Source organism: Macaca mulatta, chromosome 8 (genome assembly GCF_049350105.2).
Source record: "Macaca mulatta isolate MMU2019108-1 chromosome 8, T2T-MMU8v2.0, whole genome shotgun sequence".
NCBI classification, from domain to species: Eukaryota; Metazoa; Chordata; class Mammalia; order Primates; family Cercopithecidae; genus Macaca; species Macaca mulatta.
Genome location: NC_133413.1, coordinates 69,309,929 through 69,326,176, shown reverse-complemented (window position 1 = coordinate 69,326,176; position 16,248 = coordinate 69,309,929). Strand labels below are relative to the sequence as shown.

General features: G+C 36.6%; 1 protein-coding gene across 6 annotated transcripts in view; it reads left to right on the top strand.

The window, feature by feature from the left end:
* NSMAF (neutral sphingomyelinase activation associated factor) overlaps positions 1–16,248 on the top strand; it is a 76,203-nt gene that overhangs the window by 15,694 nt on the left and 44,261 nt on the right. For 5 of the 6 annotated variants that reach the window (XM_077943645.1, XM_028852689.2, XM_028852687.2 and 2 more), the window contains exons 2-6: positions 295–384; positions 7,978–8,056; positions 8,153–8,220; positions 8,300–8,336; positions 11,962–12,012. Coding sequence is in view for 2 of the 6 variants with exons in the window: in XM_028852689.2 (XP_028708522.2) it covers positions 295–384; positions 7,978–8,056; positions 8,153–8,220; positions 8,300–8,336; positions 11,962–12,012 (325 nt within the window). In the remaining 4 variants the exon portion in view is untranslated. Of the gene's footprint in view, positions 1–294; positions 385–5,410; positions 5,471–7,977; positions 8,057–8,152; positions 8,221–8,299; positions 8,337–11,961; positions 12,013–16,248 lie in introns of those variants that run through there. The other variant, XM_077943644.1, reaches the window with a different exon arrangement.

Genomic DNA, 16,248 nt, shown 5'->3' with positions numbered 1-16,248 from the left:
CAGGTAAGGATGCGTTTAACTTCACAAAGTTCAGGGTTTCTGTAAAAGAGTAGTACGTCCACCTGGTGAGCGATTTTATTTTTGCCATAGTAGTTATTTGGACACAAGGCAGGCCCATCTATGTACTTCCTGCCACTGGGTAGAGAGGACTGCCTGGCATGATACACATATTTCATAAGTGTTTGTTAAATTCATGAATGGAAAAACTTTTTGGGATCAGGTGTTTTAAATATATTGCCTTCTTACACTTACTAAAAAATAAACTGAAAGATGTTTTTTTCCCCCCGAATCCAGATTTTCCTTGCTGCTGCTTAACTTGGAGGAGTACTACTTTGAACAGCATAGAGCCAATCACATTTTGCACAAGGGCAGTCACCATGAAAGGTAAGGAAGCTTCGGTATCTCCATTGACAGACAAACCTGTCTGATATTGATACTTTTAAAGTTAAATGTGTGATCATGTAAGTGTTAACTAAAGAAAAAAATTAGGCTTTAAAAAAATGAAAGTAAATTTTATTTAGATTTTTATTGAAGGTTGTAACCCAGGGGAGTCTTTTGGAGAGTTTATGCTATGTTTATTATTTTATCTCCCATGAAGTTTTTTCATCTTTTCTCTTATTAGGGAAGTAATGAGAAGAGTGTATTTAAAAGTTGTAATTGTAACTTGAAACATTTTTCAAAGCTGAAAAGCATTTGTTCTAATTCTGGGGTTGTGGATATCTTAAGCTTGATCGGACTCCAATCCATCCCATTTTTCTTTTCTTGCATCCCTCTTATAGTTATGCAGTATCTTTTGCTCTTGATTATTTGGGTGACAATGTTATAAAGTAATGATTATAAACCACAAGAGTGGTATAAAATCAGCACTTTCAAAATGAATAATGCGATTTGAACTAGAAGCAAGATCTGATTTCTCAATATCTTAGTAACTATTACTCATAACTATAAAAACAGATTGTTTCTTTGACATTACCTTTTGAAAGCTATGTACAAAAGCATGTAATGAAGCTTTTTGTTTGCTTAAAATGGCAACTTCTAATTAACTAAGATGAAAATTGTTCCAGCAAAAATGTATCTGCTAATGATTTCCTTTTGGGAGGTTACTTAACAACTATAAGCCATAACTTAGAAAATTCTTTGACAGATAAATCCATTTATTTTTATTCAGGTTTTATCCTTAAAGGATAAAAAACGTGGTATTTGTTTAAATACAAGCTAAAGTAAAAATTACTTGGTTTTTTTGTTTGGTAGCTTATGACATATCTATTTCCTTGGCGTTCAATCAAATTAGACAACTATTCATCCCTGAACACAGCACCTTGCTTTCTTATCTCTGGAATTTTGCTCATATTCTTTTCCCTCATTCCATATCTTTTTTCCTTCCAACATTCGTCTATCGTATATCATCATAATGCCTTGCTTAAAATTAAATGTACTTGTTTATTATTAAAATACAACTACAGGTAGCAAACTGAAACCTGTTTTTATTATTTTAAAGTAACTATTAGGGCAAAATGGTACAGCCCCATGTAGATGTATTTGGTAATATCTGGTAAGTTGACATGTGCATGAACCTACTGATCTAGCATTGCTACTTCTAGGATACAATTTCAAAGAGACACTGGCAAATATATTAATGGACATATGCACAAGGTTGTTTATTATAGCACTACTTGTACTAGCAAAAGACTAGGAACAGTCCTACAGGAGACTGACTGAACTAACTGATAAGGAATGGCCACATGATGGAGTACTATGCAGGTTCAACAAGGAATGAAGTTCTTTGTAATGCTGTGATCTGTACATGTGTTAAGTGTAAAAAGCAAGGGGCAGAATACTGTGTGTCATAAGCTACTTTTGTAAGAAGGGGGCAGATTTATCATTATGTTTTTAAAAATCGGACGCAAAAACTAAAAGGTAGTGGAGATGGTTATCTACACAGAAGAGGGGAAGGATCAGGAGAACAATATAGAGATGGAACGAGGACTTCTCCAAATGTACCTTATTTTATAACTTTCGTTTTGGAACCATAGAAATATTTTATAGATTTTTACTACACTTTATCCTAGCTAAAAGGCTGAGAGGCCATCTTTTGTAGATTTTAAATATAGAATTAAATTTAAAAAGAAACAGTAAGGCCAGGTGTGATGGCTCATGCCTGTAATCCCAGTACTTTGGGAGGCCAAAGCTGGCGGATTACTTGAGGTCAGGAGTTAGAGATTAGCCTGGCCAATATGGTGAAACCTCATCTCTACTAAAAATACAAAAATGAGCCGGGTGTGGTGGCGTACCCTTGTAATCCCAGCTACTTGGGAGACTGAGGCAGGAGAATTGCTTGAACTTGGGAGGCAGAGGTTGCAGTGAGCCGAGATTACGCCACTGTACTCTAGCCTGGGTGACAGAGCAAGACTCTGTCTCAAAAATCAATCAATAAATAAAAATTAAAAAAAAACAGTAAACCCTAAAAATCAAAGACAAAATGAAACAGTTCAGGCGTGGTGGTTCACACTCGTAATCCCAGCACTTTGGTAAGCCAAGGCAGTACAATCTCTTGAGGCCAGGAGTTTGAGACTAGCCTGGTCAACATAGCGAAACTCTGTTTCTATTTATTACAACTAATATTAAAAAATAAAAGACATGAAACAAATGAATTTAATTATAAAGTTGGAGTTAGCACAGAAAATTATTTTAATCAACTTTACAATATAATAATTTGACTGTGTATCTCTGGTAAGATGAAACAGAATTGCAAAGAAGTTGAAAAAGAATGCAAAGTAATTGTAAACTTCCCAGTAACAATATTGTTGTTAATAGTATACTGTTAATATTATTATTTTGAAACTATTTTATACACACATGTACATGTATTTATATAATTGGATAAAACAATTGAATAAGTATAGCCAAGACTCAGATTTTCCAGTATAAAAGAGACATATACATAATATTCAAGAAATAAAGCCTTTTTCATGCACTTTTCCCCTTTTTTCCAGCTTTATTGAGATATAATTGACGAATAAAAATTGTATATATTTAGGGTATACAATGTGATGTTTTGATATATATACACATTGTGAAATGATGACCACAATCAAGGTAATTATCATATCCATCACCTCACAGGTACCTTCTTTTGTGTGTGTGGGAGTAAGAACATGTAAGATCTACTTTCTGAGCCAATTTCAAGTGTACGATACCTGTATGGACTGTAGTCAATAGCTCTACATTAAATCTGCAGAACTTATCCTGGATAATGGACAATTTGTGCACTTTGCCCAGCATCTCCCCATTTCTTCCACCCATACCCCCTTTAATTTCATAAAGTTAAACTTATTCTTGCCTGAACAAAGCTCTGAGCTTTCCCACCTAAGGAATTTTCGTAAGTTCCATTCTAGTCTCTTCTTTGAATTCAACTCTTTTAGATTCTACATGAAATCATGTAGTATTTGTCCTTCTGTGGCTGGCTTATTTTACTTAGCATAATGTCCTCCAAGTCCATCCACATGGCCATAAGTAACAGGATTTCCTTCTTTTATGAGGCTGAATAATATTCCATTGTGTGTATGTATATATGTCTATTTTTATATGTTTTATATTCATATATATAGTATTTTCTTTATTCATTCGTCTATCAGTGGACACTTAGATTGACCCCAAATCTTGGCTACTGTAAATAATACTGTAATGAACATGAGAGTACAGATATATCTTCAACATACTGATTCCATTTGCTTTGGATGTATACCTAGAAGTGGGATTGCTAGGTAGTATGGTAGTTCTTTTTTTAGTTTTTTGAGGAACTTCTGTACTGTTTTCTTTAATGGCTAAACCAATTCACATTCCCACCAGCAGTATATAAGGGTTCTCTTTTCTCCACGCTCTTGCCAACATCTGTTATCTTTTGTTTTTTGATAATAGCCATCCTAACAGGTGTGAGGCAATAGCTCAATGTGGTTTTGATTTGCTTTTCTCTGATGATTAAGGCTGCTGAGGATCTTTTCATATGCTTGTTGGCCATTTGTATGTCTTCTTCTTCTTCTTCTTCTTTTTTAATTGAAAAGGAGTCTCACTCTGTCACCCAGGCTGGAGTGCAGTGGCATGATCTCTGCTCACTGCAACCTCCGCCTCCCAGGTTCAAGCAATTCTCCTGCCTCAGCCTCCCAAGTAGCTGGGCTTCCAGGTGTGTGCCACCACTTCCAGGTGATTTTTTTGTATTTTTAGTAGAGACAGATTTTCACCGTGTTAGCCAGGATGGTCTCGATCTCCTGATCTTGTGATCCACCCGCCTCAGCCTCCCAAAGTGCTGGGATTACAGGCGTGGGCCACTGCACCCAGCCATTTGTATGTCTTCTTTTGAGAAATGTCTGTTCAAATCCTCTGCCTGTCTTTTAATAGGCTATTTGTTTTCTTATACTGTCGAGTTGTTCGCGTTTTTAATGTAGTTTGGATATTAGCCCCTTATCAGAAGTATGATTTTCAAATATTTTCTCCCATTCCATAGGTTGTCTTTTGACCTTGTTAATTATTTTTCTTGCTGTACAGAAGTTTTTTGTTTTATGTAATCCCATTTGTGTATTTTTGCTTATATTGCTTGTGCTTTTGGAGTCATGTCCAAAATATTGCCCAGACCAATGTTGAGAAGCTTTTCCCTATTTTTTCTTTCAGCAGTTTTACAATTTCAGGACTTACATTTAAGTCTTCAGTTCATTTCAAGTAGATTTTTATGTAGGGGATGAGGTAAGCATTCACTTTTATTTTTTCCCACAGGGATATCTAGTTTTTTCAACACCATTTATTAAATAAACTACCCTTTCTTCATTGTGTGTTTTTGGCACCTTTGTGGATGATTAGTTGACTGCATATATGTGGATGTATTTCTGTTTTCTCTATTGTGTTCCATTGGTCTGTATGGCTGTATTGTGCTGTTTTGATTAATGTAGCTTTGTAGCATGTTTTGAAACCAGGTAGTTTGATGCCACCAGTTTTGTTCTTGTTCAAGATTACTTTGGACTGGGCATGGTGGCTCGCACCTGTAATCCCAGCTACTCAGGAGGCTGAGGAGGGAGGATCACTTGAGGCCAGGAGTTGGAGACCAGCCTGAGCAACCTAGCAAGACCCCATCTCTCAAAAAACTAAAAATTAGCTGGGCATGGTGGTGCACACCTGGAGTCACAACTACTCGGAAAACAGAAGCAGGAGGATTGATTGAGCCCAGTTTGAGGCTGCAGTGAACTATAATCATGCTACTGCACTTTAGCCTGGGTGACATAGTGAGATCCCATTTCTTAAAATGAAGCAAAACAGATTGCTTTGGGTATTTTATTTTGTGGTTCCATATCAATGTTAATTTTTTTCTCTTTCTGTTAAAAATGCCATTGGGATTTTAATAGGGTTTGCTTTTAATTTGTAGATTGCTTTGGAAAATATGGACATTTTAGCAGTGTTAATTCTTCCAGTCTGTGAACACCAGGTATCTTTCAATTTATTTGTGTTGACTTCAGTTTCTTTTATCAGTGCTTTGTAGTTTTCAGTGTACAGATTTTTTCCTTCCTTGGTTAAATTTATTCCTGTTTTATTTTTCTTTTGGTGCTTTTATAAATTGAATTGTTTCTGTAATTTTTTTTGGATAGACCATTGTTAGCATATAGAAATGCAATGCTGGTTTTTGTATATTGATTTTGTGTTCTTTAGTTTTACTGAATTTGTTTGTTGGTTTGAATAGTTTTTTTTGGTAGAATCTTTAGGGTTTTTTTAATATATAAAATCTATTATTTGCAAACAGACACAGTTTAATTTTTCCAATTTGGATGCCTTTTCTTTCTTTTACTTGCCAAATTGCTCTGGCCAGGATTTCCAGTACTATGTTGAATAGTAGCGGTAAGAGTGGGCATCTTTGTGTTGCTTTTCTCTTTAAATGACAGTATTTCTTATCCCTATCATTTGAAAAGGTCTAGAAATAACTCAGTAGCAATTGGCACCAAGAATATGGTCTCTTAATACCACTTCCCACTGAAAGGATGGGGGTTCTTTAGAGAAATGGCTGATTCTACGTCAGAGGCAGGAAATGTGTGAGATGAACCTGGGACATCCTGTCATACTGGCAAGTTAGGAAGGTATCAAAGACTACTGTAAATGAATTAAAAGGACGCAGGAGCAAGTAAAAGAGGCTAACACTGGGCCAAAAATGGGACAATGTAAGCATCAAAACATAATAACCTCTGCAGTGGATTGAAATGTTTCATAAATGTTAAAATTCATGAGTACGTAATTTTATAAATATGTGTGTGTGTGTGTGTGTGTGTGTATAATCTTAATCAGTTATCCTCAAAGGATAGGAAGACAACAACTCATTTTTGTGACACTTGATAAAGGTAAAGAATAAAGCATTTTTGTTATTTTCCTTGTACAAATTGTACTTCAGGGTAGCCAAATTGCTGATAAGTAAAGTTGTTCTTTGTTGACAAATTCTAGCTCATAACATAGAATGAATGATAAAATTTCAATGCCTAATGAAAGAATGGATTCACAGCAGGGTTTGGCAAACTACAGCCCTTGGGCCACATCTGAGCTGCCACTTGTTCTTTTAAAGTTTTACTGGAACACAGCCACACCCATTTGTGTACATACTGTGTGTGGCTGCTTTCCCTATAACAGCAAACTTGAATGGTTGTGACCGAGACCATATGGCCCACAAAGCAAAAATATTTACTGTCTGGCTCTTTACAGAAAGTTAACCAGCCCTTGATCTAGAGAGTAATTTTCAATGGCTGCTAAAATCTTTAGGTGAGAGAAGCTGCTGGGAAATTTTGTAATGGATATATGGAGATTGATGTCACCTGATCCTCCCAGTGCCTCTGGATGTGAAGGCAGTACCTGTGCACTACCTCTGAAAGTATTCTTGTCAGAAGATCTTATAAATAATTTGGAAGCAATGCATAGGTTGGAAGAATACCACAGTGATGCATTCAGCCAAATTCATAATGTGGGAAAATTATTTTAGGTTAAGAGATGTAAAAGACATGTCAACTAAATGTAAAATGGACTTCGTTAGGATTTTGATTTGAGGCAACTGGCTATGAAAACACATTTATGAAATAGAAAAATTTCAACACTGACTGTATACATGATAACATTAAGGAATTATTAATTTTTTAGAGTGTGTTCATGATTGGTCACTTTTTAAGAGAGCCTGTCTTCAGAGATTTTTGCTAAAATATTTATGGATAAAGTATATGATGTCAGTAATTTTCTGTGTTATTCAGCAGGGTCTCAGGGGGTTATACATAAGACAAGAATGACCACATATTGACAATTGCAGTGCTAGGCCATTGGTACATGGGAGTTTTCTATTCTATTTGTGTATGTTTAGACATTTCATAAAAGTTTTTATGTTACTATTGGGTAATTTTGGGTATTTGAAAAATAAATGCAGTTAACAACTTGGAAAAATGATATGAAATGATATAAAATTTCAAAAACCCTTTGAGAAAGAATTGCAAACTAAATCATGACCTTCAGTAGGATGGGCCTTCTCAACTATTCAGTGCCTATATATTGATCACTGAAAATAGAAAGCTAAAGTAAACATTTACTGCGCACGAAAGAACAGGCAGTGTTACTCTGGGGTGGGGTGAGTGTAGGCATTTTCAGTCTGTAAGACTATTTCTCAATGTGATGTTTCTTAGATACATTAAGTTTCTAGCCAATAGATACTGTAAACTATATGGAGATACACATATAAATCAAAGATGTTAACTTAAAAAATCTCTAACATTTGAATTGTAAATGCCAGTATGAACCACTATTCTGTGTTTTGTTTTACCAGTTAATCTAAAAATAGAGAGTTTCTCTTTATATGCATTGTTGATCTTTTATTATGCGGTGCTTTAGTAACCTGCTTTCTAATTAAAATGTACTATGATTGTCTTGTGATTTTTGTTATGCTCATCAAACAATCTGTTGTACTTGGATCCCTAGGAAAATCAGAGGCTCCTTAAAAATATGTTCAAAATCAGCGATTTTTGAACCAGATGCAATATCCCAGCCCATCATCAAGGTAAACACATTTTAAATACAAACAGAAACATTCCTATTTTTTTGTGTACGTCTTACATTTCCTGATTTTTATAATATTTCTCTCAATTTTATCCAGATTCCTTTGAGAGACTGTATAAAAATAGGAAAGCATGGAGAAAATGGAGCCAGTAGACACTTCACAAAGTATGTCATTTTCACCACTGTTTAATTTTACTTCAACCAAAAAGCTGTATATATTTAATGACTTTTATCTGCATTTTAGGGCAAAATCTGGGAGTATTTCACTCATTTTCAGTCAGGTAAGCACATAATAAATATTTTTTCCTAATCTGAATGAACATTCATATATATGTGCATGAATGAAATTAATTATTTGTAGAGATATCAGATGAAGACCATGGAATAGAATTCAAATGCTTTTAGAATTCAGTCACTGAGAAATATACTTTTAAAAAATGTGATCTCTAATGGGCTTCTTCATGTTTATTAAGTGTGTGGTATCTGTGGGCTTGCGGTTTTGTCCTTGGAGCTCTCAAGATACACGATTTACGAGGCTTGAAATGAAGGGATGCAGCTCTTCCTGTAGCTTCCTAGCTATTTAGAAGGCAAGAGACCAGTGCCACGCCACTTAAATGATCTCAGGGACTTAGGACAACCAAGGCAAGGATTTGGGATTGGTGGTCTTGTATCATTATGACCCTTGTGGTCATAACCTTTTGTTCATTCCAGATTTATTCCCTTTACATTTATGCACCCACCACTGCCCTCAATATAGCAGGACAGCATTGGCAATAAAAGGTCAATTAAAACATGTTTTTCTTCTGTCATATTATTAATTAGTATGTAGATTACAAAATTGTAAATAAGAAGAGACTACTTTCTTTTGGCTCTGGACTTCACCCTCTTCATCTTTAAAGCGAAAGGGTTAGCAGATGTTGCCTTGACTCTCTGCAGAGTTCTCGTTCCTTGGGGAGTTGAAGTGTTCAGAGACGAATTGTTCTGGGATCAAGTAAGGGGTAAGAAAAGCTGTGAGAACAAAGATGCACGGACTTTCTGACTTCAGAACTTGACTTAAATCCTCTCATGCAACAGAGCAGAGTGTCCCAAGGAGGCAGCCAGCACTTTTTCTATCACTGAAGCCTTTTGTTCACAGAACACTTTTAATGTGTGTTGAAAGTTATTTTATGAACACTGAGAGGTAGCAGATTATTTGATTTTCTACATCTACCTTCCATGATTCTATTAATTTTAAGGAAGAAAACATTTCACAGGCTTCCTCAACTTCATATTGTTTTAACTGGTATATGTGAAGACAGTGACAGCCATTTACTGCTCTGGGGACCAAACATCATTATTAATAACCCCCCCATCCTCTCATGTCTATCATGTCATTCTACTTCATGACCTTGTTCTACAAAGCCCATATCTTGAAAGGAAGAGGTACTGTTTCACTTGGAGATAGGGTTTTCATTATAAAACTATACATTTTAGTTATTTTAGTAAAAATTTAATAACTTCGGGCTTAGGAATAAAGCCCCCAAATTCCTCCACCTACTTTTAATAGTTTATGGAAGAGGTCTTGTATGAAGCCAACTCAAAACCAGCCTGACACAAGCTACTCTTTCAAGTATTATTTAAAGCTTCCTGTGTCAAGTATACAACCAGGCAACTTTTGGGTTTTTTGCTTATATACTAGGTCACAAGATCTCAGAAATATGGTGTGGTGCTTTATATTTAGAGAGTTTTGCTTCCAATTTTTTTGTTGCTGCTAAAGAAGGGTGTGTGCATGTCTATATGAATAACAGATTCAACTCATGGATTCAATAAGTATTATATTCAAGGCTCTGGAGATCTAGGGAAGAACAAGTTATCTGAAACCTCTTGCCCCATGGAGTTTACTTTTCAATGGGGAAGACAGACAATAAACGTCTCCTCTAATGTCAGGTATTGACAAATGCTATGAAGAAAATGAAAGTAAGACAAAAGGATAGAAAATGACAAGTAGTGTTCTTGTGCTGCTTTCGAAAGAGTGGTCAGGGATGCCTCACTGAGAAGAGGCCACTTACCAAGAGACTTAGAAGGCTTAAGGCATTGAGCCGTGCAGTTGTCACAAGCACTGGCATTCCAGGTACAGAGCGTGGCGGGGGAGAAGCCCGAAGGTGGGCATGTCCTTAACAGGTGGGAGGCGTAGGAGTGTGAGTGTCCTGGGCTGTGCGAGTCGAGGAGAACACTAAAGGGAGGCTGGAATAGGGGCAGGGACCATGTCATGCAGGGCCTTGCAGGCCAAGGAAGGGACTTAGAATAAAGCACAGAGAGAAACACCACTGGAGAGCTGGAAGAGAAGGGGCATGTCTGATTTGTATGTAAATCCCCCTGGGGGCTGGGTAGAGAACACGCTGTACAAACCAGGGCAAGAGTGGAAGCAAGGAGACCTATTGGAGTGTTCCAGGAATCTGCGTGTATTGGACCAGGATGGTGAGAGGTGGTCATTGTCTAGATATATTCTGAAGAAAACCCAACAGATGTGCTGACGGATTAGTCACAGGGTATAAAAGGGAAGAGTCAAGAATGACTCCAATGAGATGGCCAGTAGTGCCCTTTATAGCGATAAAGAGAGTTGGGAAGGAGCAGGCTTCAAGTAGAATGTGAGATTTGAGATGGCCACGAGAACTCTGGAGGGGAGACATCCAGCAGGCATTTGGATGCATCCATCTGAGTTTCAGAGAGGAGGCAGAGGCTAGCAAGACATACTGGGGAGCTGGAAGTTTCTAGAGACTTTTTAAAGCCCTGTGGCTGGATAAGATTTCCTGGGGACTGAGAGTGGACAGAGAGGTGTGAGAACTCAGGCTCTGCAGCTCTCTAACTTAAAGACGTAGGGAAGAAAGCAGGGTCCAAAAGTAGACAGAAGGAGTAGCCAGTGAGATTGGAGAGAAGCAGGAGCAGGTGTCCAGGAAGCCATGTGGAAAACTGCTTCAGGAAGAGCCATCAGCTCTGTCACATGCTCTGAGAAGGAGAGTCAAGGAAGACTTGAGAATTGACTGTATAGTGACGTGGAGATCTTGTGCACTTTGTGTGACCATCTAAAAGTGGTTTCAATAGTATGGTAGGGATGAAAACCTGTCGTGGGCCCAAAGGGAAGGTACAGACAGCTCTTGCAACGAATTTTGCCACAAAAAGGAACAGAAATGGCAAAAGGAGGATGTGAGATTAAGCGGAAGTATGTGTGTGTATGTGGGGGGTGTGGTGGGTGTGTGTGTAAAAGGGAGAGTGCCGTATATAATCCTAGGAAAGTTTTTGAATATCTGACAGGTTTGGGGAGGTGTTCATATTCTGTGCCCTAGTAGAGAGGCTGGACTTTGAGAGCTCAGGCAGCTTCCATTGTTGCAGAGGGAAAAGCAGTGATGAAGGTATAGGTACAAGGAGATTGATGGCTCTGGTAGATGGTGTCCGTATTCCACATAGTTATTAATATACTATGTGAGGACTGGTAGCCCAGTGCATGTGAAAACACCATGTACCCAGATTACCTCTAAGGTTTCTTTATGTTAGTGAACATATTTCATACCACAGTAACTTTGTTTTACCCATTTCTTAAAAAATCAGCACTTGGATTAGCCTCCTTCCCTGTCTACTTGGTTACTTGGTGCAAGTGATGGCATTCATAAAACATCTTCTGTATTTATTTATCTTGTAATTGTTGCTCTCTTATTGCCTGGATTATTCTCTTTTTAATTTGATATTTGTTATTTTAACACCAGTACTTTAAAGCCATACTAATACTAATACTAAAGCAAATACTTTTGGAACTAGAGATTATATAACAATGATTTAAAACATTTGATTTATAGTGTCCTAATTTGTAGTTACTCTTTACAATGAAACATTTTGGTTATTATTTTACAAGTATTGATTTTTCTTGCTCAGGTATATTTCATTAAAGAACATAATGTTGTTGCACCATATAAAATAGAAAGGGTAAGTAAAGCTTTTCATGTATTTCCGGCAATTTATATAGTCATTTTGAGCAGTAAAATTTTGTGACTCTGTTAACATCTTTAATCAAATATAATAACAATGAGCATTTAAAAGCTTCTTACCTGGAGGTTATAACAGAATTACCCAAGGGAACCACAGATTTTAGTTCAAGAGAATTCAATTAACTTTTTGAATTTAAAAAAGTACCTAAATCAAGAAAAACCACTCAAATGATTTGATTAGAAATTAAAATCAGAATATGCATTATTTATAAGATGGTTTACTGGGTGTTACTGAGAATTTACCAGTACATTACCAAAAAATTTAGTTTTAAAAATATTCTAGAAATATTTACTGGTTATAACATACTCTTATTTGAGAACTCAATAATAATTTGTAAGTACTCTTAATTAGGTAGAAACTATGAGTAGACTTGGATACAATGTCTAGTTCCCTGGGACTTTTCAAGTAAGCATAGACATTTCATTTAACTATTCTGTACTTCAATTCTTTATGCTTTAGCTTAATACATAGTAGAGGGATAACTCCTACTAAAAGAGAGTTTTTACACAGGACCTAAGGACAGGGCTAGTGCTCCTTATAATGAGATCTGTGTGAGTTAGGAAAAGCCATCCTTTGTGGGCAAACATAGTCCCGCAGGCTGACTGAATCTCAGTTTCAGGCCAGTCTACAATCTCTTAGGCGGCACAAATTGTATACTCAGTGGCCTCTGGGTTTTATGGACAAGAAATACTTGCCTGCACTGATTAGTCAGAAATTATAAATACTGAGATTTAATTATTTTCAAGTGGTGCTCTTGGCATTTTGGGCAGGATGGTTCTTTATTGTGTGGGGCTGTCGCTTATATTATAGCTCTTTCCCCTAACAAATGCCTCTCGTGCACTGCTCCCCTTGTTGTTGTTACAGCACCTCCACACATTGACAAAAGCCTCTGGAGCAATAGGAAACCCTACCCCCAAGTTGAGAACCACTCACCTGGGGTGCTGTCCCTCTAAAGGCTCTCATGAGAGCCAGCTGAATTGCGTACCTGCACATGGTTCATTGAAAAATTATGTGAAAGGAAATAAAAGTGAGGTTGTCTGAGTAAAGAAAAGCTCTTTTGTTCCAATGTGAATTAAAATACCAAAGCATTCTCAGATTAAAAAAAAAAAAAGGGGGTAAGGTGGAATGACAGCAGCAAGATGGCAGAATAGGAAGTTCTAGCCCCCCCTTCCTCTTGTGAAGACACTGATTCAACAACACATGGACAAATTCCCTTTATGAGAAATCTAGAAACCAGTTAAGAGGATCCTGCACCCCCGGTGAGCATGAAACTAACCATATCAAAGCCGGTAGAAAAATTTGTGTCACTATCTGGCCATCATCCGTCCTACACAGCACCACATGACTGGGAAGACATTTCCCAGCTTCTAGCTTCTCCCTGGAGAGGGAAAGAGAAAATTGGACTATACATCCAGAGTTCTGACTTTTCAGGGGAACTGCACAAGGATTGGCTTCTGTCTCTTCTGTCTCAGAGTACAGATGGAATCCTGCATACTCTAGATGCCTGGAGCCACTGATAGCAAAAGAGAACTGGGTAGCATGCTACTGCTTCAAAGGACTTGTGTATAGCAGACATCTAGACACCAGAGACAGCAAAGGATTCCAAGCTTCTGAAAAAAAATGAAACCAATAAATTTCTCTAATTAGGAATCTACATGCATAAGTCCAGAGAAGACACTTCCATAGAAAAGGTTTGAGAGGCCTCCAGCATCTCTAGCCAGGCTGATTAATGAAGGTTTCTTTCCCTGTATGAAGCCAGTCCTTAGAGACTGGAGAGGTAACTGTTTTTTGTTGTTGTTTTTAATGTGTGGATATTAGCACAGAGTTAGAGGGAGCACAAAGAATCAGAGAAAAATAGTTCAATCAAAGGTACAAAATAAATTTTCAGAAACCAACCCTAAAGAAAAGGAGCTATATTAATTACCTGACAAGGAATTCAAAACTATTGTCATAAAGATGCTTAATGAGTTTAGGAAAATTATGCATGAAGAAAATGAGAATTTTAACAAAGAGAATATTAACAAAGAAAATATAAAGAAGAACTGAACAGAAATTTTGGAGAAGAATGCAGTAACTTAACTAAAAAGTTCACTAGAGAGGTTCAGCACAGACTATAAAGCAGAAGAAAAAAATCAGCAAACTGGAGCACAGGTCTTTTGAAATTATCCAGCCAGGGGAGCTAAGAGAAAAAAGAATGAAAAAGAGTTAAGAAAGCCTAAAAGTACTAATGACACACCGTCAAGTGGACCAAATACATAATATGCGAGTTCAAGAAAGAGAAGAGAGAAAGAAACAGAAAGTGTATTTAGAGATAATGGTCCCAAATTTGCTAAAACTGGGGAAGGAGATGGACATCCAGATTTAAGAAGTCTTCCACATAGGAGGAATTCAAAGATATCCTTACCAAGACACATGATAATCATGTTATCAGAAGTAAGAGTTAATTTTGAAAGCAGCAAGAGAAAAGTAACTGGTCACAGAAGAGAGCCCCCATAAAATGATCAGATTTTTCACCAGAAAGCTTGCAGGTCAGAAAATTGGATGATAAATTCAGAATGGTAAAAACAAAACAAAGCAAAATAAAACAAACAAACAAACAAAAACGCCTGCCAACAAAGAACACTGTATCTGACAAAATTGTCCTTGAAAAAAATGGAGCAATAAGGACTTTCCCAGATAAACAAAAGCTCAGAGTTTACCACCATTAGATCTGCTTTATAGGAAATACTAAAGTGAGTCCTTCAATTTGAAACAAAAAGATACTAAACACCAGTATGAAAATGTAGGAATTATAAATCTTGCTGATAAAGGCAAATACAGAATACTGTAGGGCTGTAATGGTGTTGTGTAAATCAGTTTTAATTCTGGTATACAAATTGAAAGACAAAAGTATAAAAACCCCATAACTAGAAATCTGTGTTAATGAATACACAATATAAATGAATGTAATTTGAGATATCATTAACATAAAGGGAGACAGGTATTTGAAGGAATAGTTTTTGTATGTGACTGAAGCTGTTAACAGATTAAGAGAGATTATTATAACTCTAAGATGTTTTATATAAGACCCATGGTAACCACAGAGAAAATACCTATAGAAGATATATAAAAGAAGAGTTTTTCCAATATTATCGTCTAGAATTTTTATGGTTTCAAGTTTTAGGTTTAAGTCTTTGATCCATCTTGTGTTGATTTTTGTATACAGTAAGAGATAAGGATTCAGTTTCATTCTTCTACATGTGGCTTGCCAGTTTTCCCGGCACCATTTATTGAATAGGGTGTCCTTTCCCCACTTTATGTTTTTGTATGCTTTGTCAAAGATCAGTTGGCTATAAGTATTTGGCTTTATTTCTGGGTTGTTTATTCTGTTCCATTGGTCTATGTGCCTATTTTTATACTAGTCCCATGCTATTTTAGTAACTATAGCTTTGTAGTATATTTTCAAGTTGAATAATGTGATGCCTCCAGATTTATTCTTTTTGCTTAGTACTGCTTTGGCTATTTGGGCTCTTTTTTGGTGCCATATGGATTTTAGGATTGTTTAGGATAGACAAAGGTATTTTGATGAGAGTTCTGTGAAGAGTGATGGTGGTATCTTGATAAGAATTGCATTGAATCTGTAGCTTGCTTTAGGCAATATGGTCATTTTCACAATATTGATTCTACCCATCCATGAACATGGGATATGTTTCCATTTGTTTGTGTCATCTATGATTTGTTCAATAGTACTTTATAGTTTTTTTTGTAGAGCTCTTTTATCTCCTTGGTTAAGTATAACCCTAAGTATTTTATTTTATTTTATTTTGCAACTGTTATGAAAGGAAGGGAATTCTTGATTTGATTCTCAGCTTGGCCATTGTTGGTGTATAGCAGTGCTACTGATTTGTGTACATTGATTTTCTATCCTGAGAATTTACTGAATTCATTTATTAGATCTACAAGCTTTTTGGATGAGACTTTAGAGTTTTCTAGGTAAATGGTCACATCGTCGGTGGACAGTGACAGTTTGACCTCCTTTTTTCCAATTTGGATGCCCTTTCTGTTTTTTGTCTGGTTGCTCTGGCTAGGACTTCCAGTACTATGTTGAATAGAAATGGTGAAAGTGGGTAACCTTGTCTTGTTCCAGTTCTCGGGCGTAGGCAAAGAATTCATGACTAAGAACCCAAAAGCAAA